At 47.2% G+C, this 20486-nt stretch overlaps 1 protein-coding gene across 3 annotated transcripts in view; it reads left to right on the top strand.

Moving 5' to 3' along the window:
- ESRRB (estrogen related receptor beta) overlaps positions 1–19575 on the top strand; it is a gene marked incomplete at its 3' end in the record, with an annotated part of 84500 nt that extends 64925 nt beyond the window's left edge. For 2 of the 3 annotated variants that reach the window (XM_082001066.1, XM_082001068.1), the window contains 4 exons: positions 5909–6019; positions 6674–6835; positions 12820–13089; positions 19331–19575. In XM_082001066.1, coding sequence (XP_081857192.1) covers positions 5909–6019; positions 6674–6835; positions 12820–13089; positions 19331–19575 — 788 coding nt within the window. Of the gene's footprint in view, positions 1–5908; positions 6024–6647; positions 6836–12819; positions 13090–19330 lie in introns of all 3 variants that reach the window. The other variant, XM_082001067.1, reaches the window with a different exon arrangement.
- Between the last annotated feature and the right edge of the window lie 911 nt (positions 19576–20486).

The raw sequence follows: 20486 nt of genomic DNA, 5'->3' as shown, positions 1-20486 counted from the left end.
AAGGTACTGAGGTATTCTTTATTCCCATCTGCCCTTGAAGCCCTTGTTAATTCCTGAATTTCCAGGGTGATAGGGAGGCAAGGTGAGAGGGCCTCAGCATGGGAAGGAAGCTTTATGTTTGAGAGACAACAATGGCTAATGCTGCAGAGACACCTCTGCAGAGCTGGAAGCCATGCAGCTGGCATTGGCAGAGACGAAGGGTTGGTTTGAAAGCTGTGTGGGTTACACCAGATCCTGTACACTTTGGACCAACCACCTGGGACGTGCTGCCTGTGTTTCTGTGTGTGAGGAGCAAGGATGCCTCACTGCTCTGAGGTATGTGACAGCCCCTGGTACCAGGTATCATCAGGCCTCATAGGGCTAACCTATTCCTCTGAGTCCAGGGACTCTTTAGCCAGACAGATAGCAAAGGGGCTTTCCTACCTGACTGACGTATCCCTGAAAACATCAAAAGTGGAGCAGGCTGCAACATCCTGCTTGAACTGATCTAATATCTCTGTAGGCCCTTGTAACACAGGAAATGCATTTTTCAACTCCACTGTCCCCCTCCCCAGGCTAGTTCCCCACCTTTCCATTGCAAGTGTCACTCTCAGGCTTGCTGACCTGCACCATGCTAGTTGCTGGGTTTTTCTGGCTATGTTGACTTGCAACCCTCAAGTTGCTTTTCTGTGTTTCAGATGAGTTGGGTAGTTGCATGAGTCATCTGCCAGGAGATTTTCCAGTGGCTGGCCTCTTTTTGCAGCAGTATAAGAGCCTAATGGTATAAAGGGGTCTTTTCCCCTTCCCGTGCTGGAATCTGAGTAACAAAGAGAACCTAGTCAGATTGCATCCTCTCCACTCTCCTTAGACAGAGATGCCTTTCCCTATAGTCTGTTTCTTTCCCCATCTTGGCAAGCCTAACTTTTATGGTTATCGCTGCTCGCTATTTCCTTGATAGGCTTCCTCCTGGCTCACTTATCCCACCACTGCATCTTGTTGTCTCTCCTGAAGTTCAGAGCAAAAAGGGAGAGGAAAATTCTGGAGGAGACACCTTGGGCGCAACTCTTCTCCCTTCCTTTCTTTGCTCTTAGCTTTACATCTTCCACCTTCCTTGGGCAGTGCCAATCCATGTACTTCAGACTGCAGCTCCTGGGGACGTGGGCATCTCTGTTAGCTGCAGAGGACCACCCCAGCTCAGACCCTGGGAGAGCAAGCAGGCTGCATTGATGTAGAAATTTCAGCTCAAGGATTAGGTGGGTAGTGGGCATAGGACCTAGCTGATGTAACGGGGAAGCTCAGCAAGAGCAGCCCTGTGGGCATTGCTCTGTGGCCAGCACTTGCCCTGTGTTCCCTTTGGTTGTGTCCTTCTTGGTCTAGACACATATCGCACAGTGCAAACCCTGTAGCTTGGCTCCTCCGTTAGCTCTTTTGGCAAGACAGATCTTTCTGTTCCTATCAATTCATAGGCATGTGATAGGCCTCGATGGAAAGTGAGGTGAGGCTAGTAATTTGACGCGACAGCTGATATTGGGCCTAGACTGCATTTCACACTGGCCAGGGCTTAGCTTCACAGAGCTTTTAAGAGTATTTTTAGTCCCCAGAAAATAAAAGAGAAACTAAACCTGACTCTGTGTGCTGTCGCCTCTGCATACTCGGCTATTTTTACTTCCGACAGACTTGGCCTGGGTCCAGCTTTTAAAAAAAGCTGGAATTATTTTACTTCCATTAAGAAAAAAAACCCAAAGCCTGATGTTATCAAGTCAGCAAGGGGACATCTGATCCCAAAGTTGTCAGGCAGACATCTCTCTGAGGGGCATGTCAAGAGAAATGCAGGGAGCTTGAAGAGATCAGCAGATCAGCTCTCCCACTGCAGAGGTTTGGTGCTGGCACACACCTCTCTGCAAGAGCGCTTGGAACACGAGTGGCACCCACAGGACGCTTAGAAAACTGACATCCCTACCCCAGGCGGGATGCTGAGCCGAAAAGTCCGGCACAAGTCCTGGCCCGGCCCTCCTCCCTGTTAGGTCAGAAGGGGCTCAGGCAGGCTGGGGTGCTGAGAGCGAGCTGCCACTGAGCTAGGACTCAGTGCCTATGGTGCACACCGAGGTCAGCTCCACACCTAGGTCAGACGGCGTGCCAGAACTCTTATGCAGGGTCCCTCAAAAGGCAACAAGATTCAATGAACAGCAGCACTTCCTTGCAACACAGGGGAGTGGGAGGAGAGGGGCTGTTTCCAGCACAGATAGCCTTCGTTTGTGAAGCAGCAGCTGCCAGAAAGGTAAGTTACCAAGGGGTGGTACTTCCCAAACTTTGCCCTGTGTTGATGCCTCTCACATTGTGTATGTAAGCCCTCCCTTCTTTGCTGCTCTAGCAGGCCCTCCTTGCTGATACTGTCAAGAAGGGGGATCCAGGAGTGCCTATGGTTGTGACAGTTTTGTAGAGTGAGTGCCTTCTTTCCTGGGAACTGTCCAGTTGTAATCCATGTGAGAAATGGGTTTGTGCAGGAGCTTGAAGGCAAGTGCTTTCTCTTGCTGCTGTCTTGTTGTCAGTCTGTGGCACCAAACCCTATGCAAGAATCTCCAGTACGGACCAGCTGTGTCTCGTGAGTGGCTGCTGCACCTTGCAGTTAAAGCTCAGGGGGCTGCATGTTTGGTGTGAAACCCGCCCTTGGAATTACAGTGTATGTAGCACTCAGCCTTGCTCCAGCCCTCTTTCTCTCACCTCCCATATCCTTACACTCACTTCCATTCGTATCTCAGTTTACATCCCCCTCCATTTCTTCTCTGCTAGTGCTTTACTTCATGCTGCTTCTCTGAGCTCACCCACTGCACCTCCCCACTCCATTTTAATGTCCTTTCGTGTTCCTCTCAGAGCTGCGTTGTAACCAGCCTGCCTATCTTAAAATCAACCACCAAGGAAATCGAAGTACAACAGCAGGCATTAACAAGCCTCTTGAATACCACAGCTCAGTGCCAGGTCCTGATTTTTGGCCATGCCCTTTCCTTCCATCTAGATATGACCCATTAGGCTGTCAGATCTCTGGGGAAGGGATTTTTCCATGATGCTTACGTCTGGAGTGTCACAGTCGGGGACTCAGGCATTTAAATGCTTTTGTGTGCTGTAGCACCTGCAGGTTGCTGGGATGTACTACACAGGGGTCAGCCGATTCACCAGCTCTGCGGCTGCAGTGGTGAGGACAGGGTGGAGTAGTGGCTTTGCAAATGCTGATTGAAAACATTTGCCTCAAGGAGTGTCGCACTGGATGGGGAACAAGAGGAGGACAAACACTTGTTCAAAAATAACAAGCCGAAGTCCTTGGGCAAACAGACCTCTATCTGCTCAGTGAGAGAAGGAGGGATGGAGGGTAAATCTCTGCATCTCTCTTATCTCTTATCTTTTTTTAATGCACTTAAGTCCTTTGTGTCCTTATAATCTGATTTGAGGGTCCCTAATACTGCTGCAACCTGTGCAGCCATCCCTCTGCCAAGCATTGGAGGATGGCATGCTTTTCCTTGGAAGAAGGAAACAAGCTCCTTCCCCCGTTTCCTCCCTACCCCTCCCAGTCCCCTTCCCTGCTGCTTATCAGACTACATGGCGAAAGCATCCTGGAGGGCTGTAGGTTGGTTTCTCCTGGCCTGAGAATGGCGTCTCCCTGCACCAATGACATTCTGCCCACTGGCGTGAGGGAATGGACCCCACTGTGACTCTTCTTCTGCGAGGGTCCTGGGGAGCTGTGATTCAGGCCTGAAGTCCTGCAGCCTATTCTGGATTTCTCCATAATCTTTGAACAGTGTATTCCTGACCCTTTTAATTTTCACACTTAGCTCCTGAAATTTGTGTGTCTCCCTCCTCTCCTGGCTTATAGGTAGGTGTCATTCATTCAGCCGAGCATGGAACAGAGGTCATCTTTCTCAGGAAACCAGGGCACATTTATAGAGGGAAAGAAATCATGGACGGAAATGAAATTTCCCTGCTTCATCCAGGACTTTGTTAGTGCTGTTCCTCAGGGATCTCCCTAAATAATCTCAGGCTTGGGATTCCCTGGCTTCCCGTTCTGAAAACACTCTCTGGCACATGTTGAGGCTCCCAGGAAAGAGTCTTGCCCACAGGCTACCTGCTGCTGGAAATGGAGGTAAAAGAAGCAACGAGCAACATTTTCAGAAACACTACCATGTAATGGAGGAGAACTTATGGAGGAGGTGGTACTTATGCTTAGGGATGGCAGTGGTTTCTCCACACGGAGTCAAAAAGAGAAAATGGAGCAGGGAAAGGAAATTACTCAGTGTGACCTGAGTTAACCTATTTGGCTGCATGTCCTTCTCTCCATCTTCCATGTCTGCCATCCTCCCATAGCAGCCACTTGCAGCAGCAGTTTCTTTGCTCTGGATTGCTCCAGGCCTGCTCATTTCTGCTTCTGCTGCTCAATGGGAGCAGCAGGACTCTTAAAAGGAAGCAGCTATATAGCATTAATAAAGTGATGCCTATGAGCCTCTGTCCCCACACACCATGGCTTACAGGTAATGCCACCTGAACCTCCATGTGGGTGTTGCTACTGCCAGAGAGATTTTGCTGTCAGACAGGGTAACTGAGTGCTGTTGGCCCGGCTGGTGTTGGTTATTTTTGCTGTGTGGGGGGCTGTTCATACTGTCTGCCAGTCAAGCTGGTTTGGGTGCTCCAGCCATGAAGACTAGCAGGATCCAGATGTTATGGCAAGTAACGGTTTCGTGTGGTGCAAATGGGGCTGGTGTGAGCATTACAGTAAAAGCTTTCTCTTTTCGATGACATAGTAAGCACAGACGCAGTGCCTCTTTCTAGTGTAGAATATTTGTCAGCAGACTGCTGTTTTTTTCAGGTGTACAAGTTGTTCAAAAAGTGTCAATTCAAAACTGATTTGGAGTGTTTGCTTTCAGTTGTTTGTGTTTATGCAGTGGATTGATTGCAAAATATTAATGGCTCAATTTGATTAGTAAATGTATCACATAATTAGTTCCTGTGATCAGACTAGATAAACTCGTGTGTGTTTCTAAGGAAGTACTTGTGTAGTGTAAATTCAAATTTTGATTATATTTGAATGCTCCTACATTTACCTTGAAAGATTTAATTATTTTTTTGGAATAGCCATTTCTCCCAGCAAGACTGAGTTACCCAATTTCACAAGAACTGATTACCAGAAACCATATGGCTGGCCCGAAATAACTGACAATTGGACAAATATCTATGGCTTTTTTCACAATTTGTTTTTAACATTATATTTTGTACTAACACAGCAGTTCAGCTGCTGTTCCTGGTCTATTGATGCTGCTATAGTGTTTTTGCATGATGACAGTCACTGGTGCTTCCCAGTCACTGGGAACTGTTTTCAATGTGCTATTTCCTTTATTGTAGTAGAGGCTGTTTCTATTTATTTGCGTTCTACTTTTATTACAGTTGCCTTACTTGAGAAAGTCTGAAACATCTTTGTTGAATTCGTAGTTCATAATCTATTTGCTATAGGTCACTTTTTCAAATATAAACAGTGAGAGGTCACAGAACATTTAATTTCTCATTTCTAAGAACAATCTAAAAGCTTGTTTTTATAACTGCACGTTTGATTGACATTTAGTCTTTCTTTTGAAAAGCTCATCTAGAGGGCATTGAGGTCTGAAGCTTTTTCATTTGCCCATCAGATTGATGGTGATTCAAGAGTTTGAATGTGTTAATTTCTGTCTTCATTAATGTTTTGAATAAAAGTAAAGCTCACAGCAGTGTGGTTTAAGCTGGAAGCAGTCTAGCTGGTATTATTGGGATTGCTAGGTTCAGCTGAGATCTCAAGTGTTTGGGAGAGGGAAGCTTCCTGGAGTGTGGGGAATTTAGTAAATTTTAGCATCTGCATGTCAAGGTTCCCTGTGGCACTAAGGAATCATCAGGATTTATCTTGTTTTACCTGCAGGTGTTCGTCTGGATCGAGTCCGTGGAGGCCGTCAGAAATACAAGAGGAGACTGGATTCTGACAGCAGTGCTTATCTGAGCCTACAGATCCCTCCCCCAGCTAAAAAGCCACGTACGTATTGGTCTTGAATTGTGGTCCTCTGAGCAGCCACTAAGTTTCTTCTTGTTGGTCTCCCAAAACATACAGTAGAGCTGTTGTCACTTCTGATTCCCGTATCAGTCACCAGCACTAGGATTTTCTTCTTAAGATCACAATGCAGAGGTAGTTTAGGTACACCTGAGGTACAGCTCAGGTGCTGTATTCATTGTACCTAGGGTTAAATACCAGACCTTTCCTAGGAGATTATGTAAATTCATTTAGTGATGTTCTATCTTTTCCTGTATCCAAGCTATGTTAACAAAACTGGTCCCGTGCTGATTTCTCTCTTCCGCACTACCCATGGTTCTCTAAACTTTTCCACATTCCACCAAATGATTATTCGTGCCTCTTCCTCCTCCCCTTGTTGGACTTACCTGAGACAATGGCTGACAACCTTACAGTAGCTTCCTGCTTTTGTCATCTCTGTACAGAGCTGTTTTGGCACAGGCAGATCACTACAGTTTGTGTAGTTGCAGGGTAGTCTTTTCCTGTTGTGACCAAAACCATTTCTGAGGTCCTATGGGCACTATAGTCATGCCTTATCCCAGGAGGTCCTTCTAGAAACGGCTGTTATGAAACCTTATGTCATGAGAGATACAAGAACAACTTCTCCTTTGAAATGTGCAGTGACCAAGATCGTCTCCCACCTGCTGGTGGCTGAGCCAGAGAAGATTTATGCTATGCCTGATCCAACCATGCCGGAGAGTGACATCAAAGCCCTGACAACGCTCTGTGATCTGGCAGACAGGGAACTGGTGGTGATCATTGGCTGGGCAAAGCACATCCCAGGTAAACGGGGAATTACGAGGGTGTAAGCATGAACAGCAAAGGAAGCTATTACTTATCACTGTGCTTATCAGTTTTGTCTTCAACCAGGATTTTTACATATAGTGATGAGTGGAAATTACTGTCACAGAAAACTGCTTGTGGTGGGCTCTCATTGGTAACAAACTCCAGTATAGCCTATGGTGTAGGTGCATGAATTGATGACTGTATGTGTGTGTGCCCTGGGATTATGCAGAAGGCTTTGAGATGATATGATAAAGTTCTCAGTTGTACCTGGCATCGAGTGGCACAGCAAAAGCACTTGGGAAACAGCCCTTGGGATGGTACAGTGGACTTCAGTGATTTTGCATTGCATCAACATGGCCTAGGTCTGTTGTGTTTATAGATGAATAAATGTTGTGGCAGTGACTGGACTTTACTGCTAATGACAAGGCAGGTACCCACCCTGCCTGTGGTGGGCATACTTGCCCAGACTCGGGAAAGCTTTTGCCATACTGGATTCATCACAGGACAAGTCCCATTGGGATGGAGGACATAGTCACTACTGTCAGCGAATCTCCAGGCTTCTATGCTGACAAATAATGAGGACAACTTATTGGCAAGGTGACTGGCCTCGGAGGGCACACTGGCTATATCCAATGAGTGCCTGTACAATTGTGTGACATAGCAAGTGTCTCACACCTGCAAGTAGGATGGACCTAGGTTGAAGGAGCACACATGGCCCTCAAGGGGGTTCTGGGGACAAAGATTTGGACTGGGAAGGGAAAATGCCCCCTCTTTCTAGTTGCCCCCTGCCTCCCGCCAAAAAAAAGATAGGTTGGATTTGGTTGCGGAGAAGGTTGGCCAGGGAACTTAAAGGATGTCCTTGGGGTTTATGTGGCTGCCGTCCAAAGACTGCTTCAGAGTCTCACTATGAACAGCTTACTACAGCTATCCCCTGCCTTCTGTCCCCCTTCCTTGTGTCAGGAGAATATCTGAGAATATTCTCAGCCACAGGATCACAGGATTTAATCTATATTACACATTGTCTGTGTCTTCCACTGGATGGGTCTGTGTTCTCTTGCTTTGCTTCTCGGCTTTAAGCTCTTCCTTGTTTGGTGAGGCATCTTAGCATGAGTGATCAGAGAGTTTAGTTCTCCCATGTATTTTGTTTCTCTTTGTAGCTCCTCTTTTGGCTTTTTGGTGGCTGCTTCTCTTTTTTCAGAGGGAGTATTTCCCCTGTGACTGAAGGGTTAATAGTTTCCTGGGCTATATGGAATATGGACTGTTACGTGGTAGGACTATAACGTCTGGATAAACTTTTTTAGGGCAGTGTTTCTGAGTAGAGGTTAATCTCAGTGGTACCCTTCTTACACGAGATCTGCAGGGATTAGACCCATCACTAGTGCTGGAATCCATCTGGGGCTGATTCATCACAAGTGGGGTTACAGTGGGCGATTAGGGAACTCAGCCTGGATTGCTCTACTAACCCAGTACTTGGGGTGTTAACAGGAATGGTTTTAATGCAATGCAATTAGCTGCTGCGGCTGTCCAATGAGGTGCCATTGTATTTTCTTCTAACCTTGGCTATTTCTGTTCGCACAGGGTGCCCTGCTGTACTTCCCTAGCTTGCAGTTGTGGGATGAGCGTGGGATGAGCGTGGGATGCTCAACTCTGAGTTCCTAAAGAGTTTTCCAGCCTGCCATGGTGATACTATCCCAGAACAGGAGTATAGTAGAGATTACTCCTGCACCGTGAAGGCGGCTCTTCCTCTCCTTTCTGAAAGGCAGGACATACCTGTCGTCATCTCAGTTTTCTGTGTATGTCTTCCTTTCCTATCAAAGAGCCCACAACACAGTAACAGCCGTCAGCCTGGCACAGTTCAGACCAGCAGCAGTATTATGGCAGAACTGTGGTACAGGAGAGAGCTCAGGGATAGTTACACAAGGGAGCAGTACTGAGAAACAAATACAATGAAAGTTCATAAAAATGGAACAAAATACCCTATAGTTCTGAAACAAGTATGAAATATACTGAGTTAGGCAGCAAGGGGGCAGAGCAGGGCAGGGCCAGGAGGCTGCCATGTGGCTAGATTACCCATGCCCTGTATTTCTGCCTTCAAAGGATTTTGAGCAGAACAGGACATTGCTTCCTGTGTGCACGAACTCTTGGATGGGGAAAGATGGAGAAAGGAACAAAAGTCACATATACCTGCCTTGTGTTCACACTGGGATTAGTAAAGAACAGAGTGACGCTAAAGTCATACCAACCCTTCAGGATCCCACGTGTCGGCACAAACTTCTACCCTGCAGTGTTAGCAAATAAAATCACTTAAGCTTAAAGTCATTCTCCCATGATAAAAAGAAAGCATGATTTAACAGTGTTTAGCAAATGTTATTAGCTGAATAACCTTATTAGCCATTAGCTCAAAAGCCACGCTTAGCCAGTGTGGAGTTGTCCCTTTCTGTATGAGGCCTGCACCCCACTGCTCACCCTCCCCCCTGTGCTAATTGTCTTTGAATAACATCTACCTTTTCTGTGTGCCTTGATACAGGGAGACAAGATTTCTCTCGAGGGGTGATGACGAAGGCTCTCCCAGGGTAGCTGTTGTGCTGTTCTCACTAGGAAGACGTTAGTACTAGCACAGAATGAAATATGGCAAGTGGAGTGACAGCAGCTGTGTCTGGAGTGGCCTCAGATCCTATAATTACATCTCCCTTTATTACCTCTGCTAATGGCCCTCCAGGATGACAGAAATGATAATAAATTAACAGATTATGAACTCCACTTGCCACAAATTATGTGACTCTTTTTTTTTTTTTTTTTTTTTAATTCTGGGAGCTCCCACTGCCAAACCACTGAAATAAAAAAAGACACAAAAAATAAAAAACCTGAATGTCACATCAGCTATTGCAAATAAAGCAGCTTTTCTCAACCTGCACCTGGGAAGGAGGGAAACATGCATGCAGCTCTGTGCTAGAGATGGAGGCTCCTCTTTTGGGAGTTTAGGGAGGGCAGTTTAGCATTCGGCACCTTTCAGAATAAGACCTGAGGAAAGCAGCAAGAAACAAATCACTAAGTAAGTGCACTGTCTGGATGCTGTGCCATCAAACTGCTCAGGAATGCAAAAGGGATGGATTCTAGGAATTCCTGGGAGCTGTAAGACAGTGAGGCAGTTGAATTTCACAAATAGAGGTTCTCCAGTGTTACAAACTTATAATAGCAAGCCTGTGATTTTAGCCAGGTGAAATTAGCATTTGCCTTTCCTAATCTCAAGTTTTATAGCATGGGAGAGCCCAGATTATATGATCTTCCCTTGTCTGTGCAGACTGCAATGATCCAGGCGCAGTCCTCCAGCACTTGCATTCTACATGTGTAAACACTGGAGGAAAAGGGTCCTGATTCTGTCAGACATTTCAAGTCCAAGCTTGGCACCACAGCACTCCCTCCCTCACACCCACCTGCCGGAGCTGAAGTTGTAGGTTACCTGGGAGTGCTTTTGGCAGGGGGCTTTCCCAGGTGGGTAGGGCAATTGCAGCTGGCTTTTCTGTTCTCCTTGGCACAGGGTAAAGCATGGTCTCCCTTGTGCAATTCCCGCCTGCCATAACTGCCTCTGTGAAAGAGTGATTAACAGAGATGCGAGGGTTAAGTCAGTTTTTCTACTTTATCCTCTAGCAGAAAAGCATGAGCCGTGTCTGTCCTGAATCCCCTCACTAACTACATGACTGTTTTTCCTTCTTTAACAAATTTCATTGGCAGACTGCAGTGAGGTGATGGCATAACCCCATTTTGTAATCCAGATGGGGAATGAAGATGCAGAAAGGCCACATGACTGACCCAGAAACTGGACTTAAGGCAGCAGCCTAAATGCCATGCTGTTCTCCGTGGTCAGAGCCAGGAGAGGGGTGACCAAAGCAGAGATGACAGGTGCTAACGACTGTAACAGTGGCTGTGCACAGCACCATTAGCCCTGTCTCAGGGCTAATCTCATCAATTCCCTGTGTAGCAAGCAGGAGACCTGGGGAAACAGGATCCCAAACTTTCGAGCTGCATCAGCCTGCACACAGACTCAGTTAGGAGGGCTGCATTCGGGAGCAGCACAGTACTGACTGCAGTAGGTAAGGGGCAGAAGGGTGAGGCAAAGGACAAGGCATCCCTGAAGTACTCACAGCCTGAGCAAGGGGTGGGATTCGCCCGGTGCAGGGCTACGTGGATCACAGGCTGTGCTGTACCGGAATCAATCTCACAGTCATGGAGCTGGATTTGCAGCTCTTCTCCCCACTAGCCTGGACTCCTCTTTAGCTGTTCCCTCTGGCACTCCTCCCCAATGGTTTATTGATTCTTTCCTCCCACCCACGGCTACCCTCAGACCTTGCACACACAACACGTGACAGCTGATTGGTATCTGTTAATTAATGTGGCCTGGGGCCTCTTTTCTATTTGGTGGCCTGATAAGGGAAATTGGATGTCCGAGGGCTGCCAGGCCATTATCACCCTTTGCTTCCCCTGGCAACACAAACACAAAACATGGCGTAGTGATAAATAAATACCACTAACCCACCCTTCTGCCTTCCCTTCCCCAGCTGAGATAGTGCAGATAGAAAAAGAGAACCCACAGTCAGTCAATATAGCAATCATCAGCTCTTTTGTTAATTGCCAGCTTGATAACAAGAGAAATCAAATGATCATCATGGTGGCTGGCTAGCTAGGCCCCGATGCGGGGCCATGAACTGTGAGCAGAGGGGGCTGTGGGATAAAGGAGTCCTGGTGAGCCTAGCACACAGCCAGCAGGGCTGGGAGACTCCTGGACAGAGGCTAATGAGCTCACAGGCCTCTTGGTGAGCCCCAAGGCTTAAGAAGCATCTGGGGAGAAAACTGGAAGGGGAAGCTGGTGGAGCATTGCCCCCCAGCTGAGAGGTGCCTGGGTGTCCCATTCTCACACAGCCCTGGGAACCTTTAGATGCAAGGAGCTGCCAAAAAGCACAGTCCCTACCTGTCAGTTGGTGGGCAGGAGATGCCTAGATGGGACCGACATGCTGTGCTTGGCATCCCTGTCTGTAACGGCTGTTGCACAGTGCCTGTCTCCCAGGATCTTCGTGGTCTGGCCTTCAAGGGTACCTGGTACAGAGGACATAACAGACACAGCTTTCCTTCCCATGCACTTATTTTTTTTCCCCTTGGGGCAGACAGTGCCTCTGTGTTGGCCTCTCCGCTTTCTTAAGTGGGCCCTGGGACTGTCAGGGTCTAACTCCAGATAGTGATTACTCTTTCTGTATTTGAGGAGAATGATTTGGTTCACTGCTGGGTGCTAGTTCCATTACTTCTGGGTTTGGCTGTGATTTAGGTACTTGTATGGCACCATAAAGGTGTTTTTGACATCAGGTAGTGTTGTTGGCTGTGGGGTGCAGAAAGTTGATGGTGTGGAGCTCAGGGAGTGATGAGGAATAAAAGAAGATTCCGTTCACAAACGTATTCAGCTTTTGAATACATTCCGGTGCTCTGTTGTGGCAGGACATTTTCTCACATTGGCCAAAATGAGAGATTGTGGTATGCTTGTAATTCAGGCCCATGTCATTCCCTCCTACCTCATCAGATGCCCTCTTTTCTGCCATCTGGAGCTCTTCTCTGCTCTGAGGCAGACTAAATAGACTGCAGTACAAAACTACAGAGGAACAACAGGCAGGACAATGTGGTACAAAACAGTTGCTGCTATAGGAGAAGCAGAGATCATTGAAAAGAGGTTATCATTAACCTTGGGTTGCCATAAATGCAGTCAGAGCATGAAGACTCCTGTTTGAGGCTGTGAGTGGGCATGGGAGCAAAGAGAAGGGTAGGGTCCATGTGTGCTGATTGCTGCAGAGACAGGGTCACTAAGCTTTTTGGTTTTTTGAAAGCAGCAGGCCAACGGTGGAGAGTGCTTGGGTGAATCACAGGGAAACTAAGGACCCCAGGCTCTTAGAGGCGTTGCTGCACACCCGTTTGACCCTGCTTGTCTTTTGCCCTGTCAGGGTTCTCCAACCTCTCCCTTGGGGACCAGATGAGCCTCCTGCAGAGCGCCTGGATGGAAATCCTCATCCTGGGCATTGTGTACCGCTCGCTGCCGTATGAGGACAAGCTCGTCTATGCTGAGGACTACATCATGGATGAAGAGCACTCTCGTCTGACAGGGCTGCTGGAGCTCTACCTGGCCATCCTACAACTGGTGCGCCGCTACAAGAAGCTCAAGGTGGAAAAGGAGGAGTTTGTCACGCTCAAAGCTCTGGCCCTCGCCAACTCAGGTACAGCCCTGGCCCAGCCAGCCTCACAATCAGGGAGTCCAAGGCCCATGCTGTTATCTGGCCCGGGAGGAAGCTAAAGCCTGCTGCCTGAGATTGTGCTCTACCTGTGTCACACAACATCCTCAAAGCTCCCCTGTGTCACAGGGCAGAACCTAAGCTGGAGAGCAGGGAGAAATGAGGCTTGCTGCTGCTAAAGCCCTAACTGTGCTCTGGCCCTGTATTAGGGAATGGAACCAGGCAGGGAGGGGCTGGCTGCTGATTTCTGGCAGTAAAGAAAGGCTGTGGAGCCCTTCTCCACTAGCAAGCTGACTCCAGGGCCATGAGTTCAGAAAAGAGACTGTGGGCCATGCCTGCATCCACCACAGTAGTGTTGGTCAGTTCCAGCAAACAGAGAAACCCTGTGGTTGGGGCTGTCTGGTCCTATCCTGGAGTTGTTCACTGACCACAGACACTGAATTCCCCATTAACTATGAGTGTGGTTCTGGATGGCAGAGGATAAGACATGCTGGCAGAAGCCTATTGCCTGTTTTGTTTCTTCATGTGAAGAGGTGAGAAAGGTCAGGGCCCTCAGGCCAGTGCCTTCCATCTCAGTCTGGGGAGGGCTGCAGCCCTCAATCCAGCAGGCTGTGGGAGACACAAGAGGTGCTGTGCGCTGCACCGATGTTGCACAAAAGCCAGACATATATTTTCTCAGGAGTCCCTTCCGAAAGTGAAACTGCTAAAGCTACTGTGTGACGAGGGCTCCCTCTACATCCCTTGACTCTCATTGTCTCACATCAGATCTCCTTGCGAAACTGCATCGTGCAGGTCACAGAATTCACCCTTGCAGACTGGCAATGAGTCCAGTATCTGTGCTTCATTAAAGCCGCCTTCCAGAAAGACACCCAGTGTGAGGCTGAAGGGATTAAAAGAGGGGGAATCTACATCTTTCATGGTAGCTGACTTCAATAATTAATTGTTCTCTCAGTTTAAAAAATAAGTGAAAGTTACCATATCTTTAACATCACTTTGCCTGAGTTCAGCCTCCAAATACTGGTCTTTGTTGAGCTGTGTCCTATGACACCAGGTCTTTTTACATCTGACAGCTTGACACGATAAAGTTCCTGTTCCATAGTTGCATTCCTTGGCTATAGATACATTACTTCAAGTGTAAGCAAGTGGTCCAGAATGCTGTGAGGCTGCCTTATCCTCACAATTTTACACCACTCTGTTCCTCTTTGCCATTTGCTAAGACATATGTCTCAGTAGCAGCAATTTTAAAATAAAAAAACTACTTACAGCTCATTGATAAAAATGTTGAGTAGCATCTGTTTTTTTTTACTGATCCCTGTGGATTTCCACTAGAAAACTCCTCCTTCAGGGATGATTCACTACTGATACCTACTTTGAGTTCTGTCATCTAGCCAGTTACTAATCAATCGAAAGTGTGCTTTATTGATATTGCATAGTGCTAATTTTTTAATGAGAGTGTCCTGTGGTGCTAAGCCAAGTGCCTTATAAAAGCCCAAGTCTATTATATCTATGCAGTTAACTTTATCAACCAAACTTGTAATCTCATCAGAGAATGAAATCAGGTTTGTTTGACAAGACCTCTATTCCAAAGTATTGTGTTGACTGGCAGTAGTTGTAATACCATCTTATAAATCTTAATTGAACGTCACTTTTTATTTTTTCCTTTATTTTGTCCTGGTTCACATCAGGCTAGCATGGAAATTATCAGATAAGATCTAGGAAAATACATGCATTATTAGAACTTTTCCAGTCATCTTGAATTTCTAAAAAATACCAAGACTTGTTAGTCATTAATCTGCCCTAGATGGGCCTCAGCCAGCAATTTTAGAACTCTTAAAGCCATCCAGCTCTGCTGCTTTCTGGAAAGTTTGTCCCTAACAGATGTCTAACATCTTCTTGCATAAACAACAGACTAAGAAGTCTTAATCATGTTCATATAACACAGGTACATAATGCTTGTTTTTTCTAAAAACACAGGACAGGAATACTCACTGAGAACTGTCTTGTCTGCACTGCTATTAATAGTTTAATCATCTACAGGTGAAAAGAGCCCTCCCTACAAATGGTAATTTTTCTTCTATTTCTTAAATATTTATAAAACTTCTTTATTGTCCTTAGCCCTTCCAGCCATGGATTTTCCTCTGATGTCCTTCACTTTCCTTATCGATTTTCTACACTTCATAACTTCTGATTCATATAAATTGCTATCTAGTTCCCTTTTTCAATTTCTCATATATTGCTTTTTAGCTCTAATTGCTGCCTTCACTTTGCCACTGAACCAGGATGGGCAGATGGCCAAGGCTGGCCTCTCTTGATTGTGGGATGGTGGCTTTTGGCGATGTAATCAACTCTTGTTAAAGAACCTTCCTCCTGTCTACCAGGAAGGTCACAGGATTAAACAGTGAGAAGGGCTCCTCAGAGAAGCTGAAGTGCTAAGGTAGTGGTTGTGACAGGGTGACAGGATAAGTGCCACACCGGGACATTATCTGGCCTATGCTATGAGCAGAGACGCTGCAGGACCTGAGCCTTGGTGCTGTCAAGTTCCTCACAGTGCAACAGAAGCACTCTGCTGATGTTGCTCACTGTGCTGTCAGATCTAAGCCCAGGGTAAGCCTTATGGGACAGTCTGTATCAGGAGTGGAGAAACTGAGCAAAGACAGAGCAGAACAACCGACACTGATCAGCGCCTTTGGGGTTCTGCTTCCAGTGCTGTGGAGTAAAGAAACCAAGGTAAGGGTCAGGAGGCACAGGCCAAAGCACACTCTCACCTGGATGGGAAAAGCCATTCTGACTTCACTAGTGCAGCTAGAAGTGCGGCTATGTAGGAGCATAATCCACAAAAATCCTGCTTTGTTACTCATATTGAAACATATGAAAGTAAACCATGAGATCTCATTTTTCTTATAATTAAAGCTTCTCACCACACACACATGAAGAAGCTAGAATATAGGGCAAGTGTATTTTTGTAACGTAACCTTCACATTCTTTTAATATAAGTTCTTTTTCTTACTGTATTTTTGACATGGAGTAAACATGCAGAGCCTGCATGTATGTGGTCGCATGCAAACAGTTGATTCCTAAAACAGCGGGAATGCAGACTACCTCTGAGCCAGGCCTCGGCTCTCTTGGGCTTAAAGCAGAGCACTTAGATTAGCACCTGTGCTGCCTAGACCTGCTTTCTGCCTTGCCTCCCATATAGATAAATTCCTGAATTTCCCCTGTCTCTGCTGGGTGTAATATTGCTCATGCAACCTGGCTTCTAGGGTCTTTCCTCTCTTCCATGCAGCCCTGTGTATATTGACCCTTTGTTTCTAAGAATTAAAACAATTGAAAACAGAAGTGTGAGATCGCTCACTTTTCACTAGAGGAGAAGCTGACAATAGGCCACCTTGCCAGAGCTGTGGCTGATCTCTGAGTCCTCAGTGTGATGCACCAAAGACACACGTGCTGGGACTGGCAAAGATAACTCAAGTCAACTCTGTCTTTAGTAAGTGCATTGTAGAGAGCTGAGTAATGAATTCTTAATGCCCAGAGCAGCAGGCAAGTCCCAACAATATGATCACCCATTTCTTTGACAGAGTAGGGGTGCTGTAGACTTAACTTGTTACCCTTCAGAGCCGGCAGTCCATCCTTAGGCATTCCTAGGTCCTCTTTCCTTAGGAATACAAATTGATCAGCCTGTGTATAGAAGAGCCTTCCAGGTGAGCATACAGCACATGTTCAGTTAAGGACATTCCAGACTGGCCAAACCTTATCTCCCCTTTTTTTCGGTCTGGATCTAGCAAGGGGTTGTGTAGCAAACTCTGTATGAATGGGTCCTGTGAGGTTCCTGCTCCTGCCAGAAGCTGCAAGAAAAGAGTTAGGTGAGGAGGCAGTGGGCCTTGTCCATTCTCACACTTGCCCTGTACACCATGCCAGCAGTGCTGGAGAAAGGCTGCTGACATAAAGCCTGACTTCTAGGCCAGCTGACCCTCAGGGACATGGCCAGGCAGCCTCCCTCCACCTCAGTGCTCTGACAGCTGTAAAAATTCATAGCTATTGATTTTGTAATTAACAGTTTATCAATGCCATCGACACCAGCTCACTGATGGATTGCAAGGAAATTAATCCTGCAATGTTATTTTATTTTTCGCAGTCAGCTGCCAATTTTGAGCTTCTTTCAGCAAAGGGGGTGGGTGGGGTGGGGCTGGTTTTGATCTTTATTTCCCCAATTTCTTCTCCCTGTATACGTCTAGTAGACTCATCACTTTACAGAAGTCAGGTGCCAGAAGGGCACAGCTTTGGGATTCTGTCTACTGGACAGCAGCATCAGTCCCAAGAAACAGAGCACTGACTTTGACCTGAAGCGTGGCTCATTGCCTGGTGCTTCCAGCACCCGGTGGGATCTGCAAACTCTGATGGGCTGTGATTACTTCTCCCTTTTGTGTCCCTAGTGAGAAGGACATTAAACAGAAAGGCTGGAGGACATTTCTCTCTTCAAGCTCCAGCTCTTGATGCTTCCAGTCTCCAAAATGACCTCTGCAACTTGGCAGGAAACAGATCCCACTCACTTCTCCTGCATGGTGCATGGAAATTTTCCAGAGGTGCTGCCTGGCTGGGAGAAGTTGCCAGACTGACTTAGCAATATGCTTCTCCCTCCCTACTTTTCAGAATCAACCTCTGTTGGATAGCTCAGGTCACTGTGGTGACCTACCAGCCCTTCTCTGAACTTCTTTGCCTGGTCTCTTGGATACAAAAAGGAAATGCAGAAAGAACAATCCTTCCTCAGTAGGCTTCTTGGAAATACAACCCTTTAATATCCTCTAATTAGTGCATTCCTTCTAAACAGCTTCTTAAACAGCTTTCTTGCTAGACATGTTTCTCCAACTGTTGTAATACTTTATAAATTGTGCATCATAAATAGTATTTACTGTACATGTATCTTATGAAATTCAGTTTCTAATTTGTGTTGTGCTCTCTGTAGAGATGACTTATATTTCTAGACAGATTTTGGCACTTCAGTCAGCGTTCCTCCCCTTCACTGCTGCCACCCTGAGGAACCCATGTCCTCACATTACTGTTGTATGTGTGTGGGCTAAGCCAGAGCACTGCTACACTGCAAAGCCCAGCTGCAGTGGCAGATGGTGCAACTAGGTGTGTGCATGTGTCCTTGCCGTCCCTTTGCTGCTGCTTCTGGATTCGTTGCCCTGTGGCAGAAATCTTTATCAATGGGTTCAGTATTGATTAAAGCTCTCTGAACAATGAAGACAAGGGAACAGTGTCTCCAGCGCTGTCAGGGTTGTAAGAAAGAAGCAAGTATCAGCAAGACGAAAAGGAGAAAAACCTTCAGTGGTGCTGTGCCTGGTTAGCTTCTCAAATCTAACCTCTCTGCTCTTTGGTGCTGCCCTCTGTTACCATGGCTTACCTACAAGTTTAGCAGCCTGTGTTCAACTTATGTTCCCCAGCTCGACCCTGGACTGGGTCACTATCAGCTACCTTTGCCTGAAGAGACACACCAAGGAGCTGTGCTAGCCTCGCAAACCCTGCTAGCCCCTCCAGAAGCTCATAGAAATCTAAGTGGCAGCTCAAGGGAAGAGGCCTTGCAGGAGGTGCGGGTTTCCTTTACTGAAGCAGGAAGCTTGCTGAGCAGCTGCTGGCAGGCTCTGAAAACAGGGGCATATGCACAAAGGTGGGGCTGGCAACACCCCTGGGCACACTGGTTGTGACCTACTGGGGCTTTTCTGTCTTGCTGACACCCTGAGCAGCTGCATGGCAATTAGGTAGTTTAGACAGATGAAGTGCTATAGCACTGTTAATTATTCTTAATGAGATTGCTCCCAAGTGGCAGCACAGCAGCTGCTGCCCCTTGCAGGGTGACTCTCCCCATAAGGAGCATGGAGGGCAAGTGACTGTGCAGGTCACAAAGGCCCCTGGCTGACCCCTGCACAGCCTTGGGGTGGCTGGCAAAATGGGCAGCACACAAAATATGCAAAATGGGCACAATGTGTCATCTACCCCTGGCAAGCTTACTGTCCCTGCACTGCTAGGGCCAACTTGTTGGGCTGATGCTGAACTTCACAGCAGCGGCACTAACACCTGCCAGCAAGGTGTTTTTCCCCCTTAAGAAACAAAACACTACCACCCTCATACACACACACAAAAAGCAAGCATCTTTAGCTTCAGGACCAATTAAGGATTTCCTTCCTCATGCCTGACTTGTCTGATCGCTGTCTTTTCTCCCTCCCCCCAGACTCCATGCACATAGAGGACATGGATGCAGTGCAGAAACTCCAGGACCTCCTCCATGAAGCCCTGCAGGACTACGAGCTGAGTCAGCGCAACGAGGAGCCCCGGCGAGCAGGCAAGCTGCTCCTGACCTTGCCTCTCCTGCGGCAGACGGCTGCCAAAGCTGTGCAGCACTTCTACAGCATCAAACTGCAGGGCAAGGTTCCCATGCATAAACTCTTCCTAGAAATGCTAGAGGCAAAGGTCTGACAGCCCCAGCGCCAGCCGACAGTGGCCGGGGAACAAACTAGAAACAAAGATGCAGACAATGGAGCAATCCAAACAGCAGCAGGAGCCACCGCCGGCTTTTATCTCCAATCATTTATTATGGAAGAATTATTTAATGTCTATCTGTCGGCGTGACTGCAGAATCTCATGTACAGGAGGGGGGAAACTTTTAATCAGTCACCCGTTTCTCTTTTTTTCATTTGTTTTCTCTGTGGGAAATACCAGAATATGCTCTTGCACTTGTTGAGGCGTTCACTGGGGCTCAGCCCCTCTGAGCAGTGATGTTCTCAGCTCTGTCCAGGCTGCTGCTCCCCAGCTCCCTCCGCCAGTGCTGGAGGGGGAGTGGGGACAGAAGCAGGAAGAGAGGAAGAATAGAGTCAATATAAACTTTGTCTGCTGGTGTTGTGAGGGGTCAGACAGGAAGGGAAGCAGCCAGGGTCCTTCATTTTGTCACCTTTCTGGCTCTAACCATAGAGCAGATGCTCCTTTGGAGAAGAATGCTGCTGGACCTCTCCTGATCAAAACGGCTGCCTCCCAGGCTCCTCTAGCGACAGCTAACACTTGTACATACAGGACCTACTTCTTACTGGGAAAAATGCTCCTAATTGTGTAAGATATTCTGCGACCTTGTACAGTGTGTCATTACACCTGGCTAGTCCCTCCCATGTACAATCCCCGCAGGCCCCCAAAGAGGTAGGATGTATGACCCTGAGAGAATGCAAGTCTCCTTTCCCAGGTGGCAAGACAAGAGAAAGGAGCCCAATGTTACGCTCCAGCACTGGGTTGACTTGATAATCTCTGCATCCTTTCCTATGTGGTGCTAACTACAATTCTTCCACACTTTTCACCCTGTTGTGTATCATCAAACCTGCCTCTTCAGCTCAGCTGAGTGC

This window comes from Phaethon aethereus (genome assembly GCF_964289735.1).
Source record: "Phaethon aethereus genome assembly, chromosome: 5".
Classification (NCBI taxonomy): domain Eukaryota; kingdom Metazoa; phylum Chordata; class Aves; order Phaethontiformes; family Phaethontidae; genus Phaethon; species Phaethon aethereus.
Note: the sequence above shows the minus strand (reverse complement) of the source record. Positions and strands in the feature narration are given on the sequence as shown.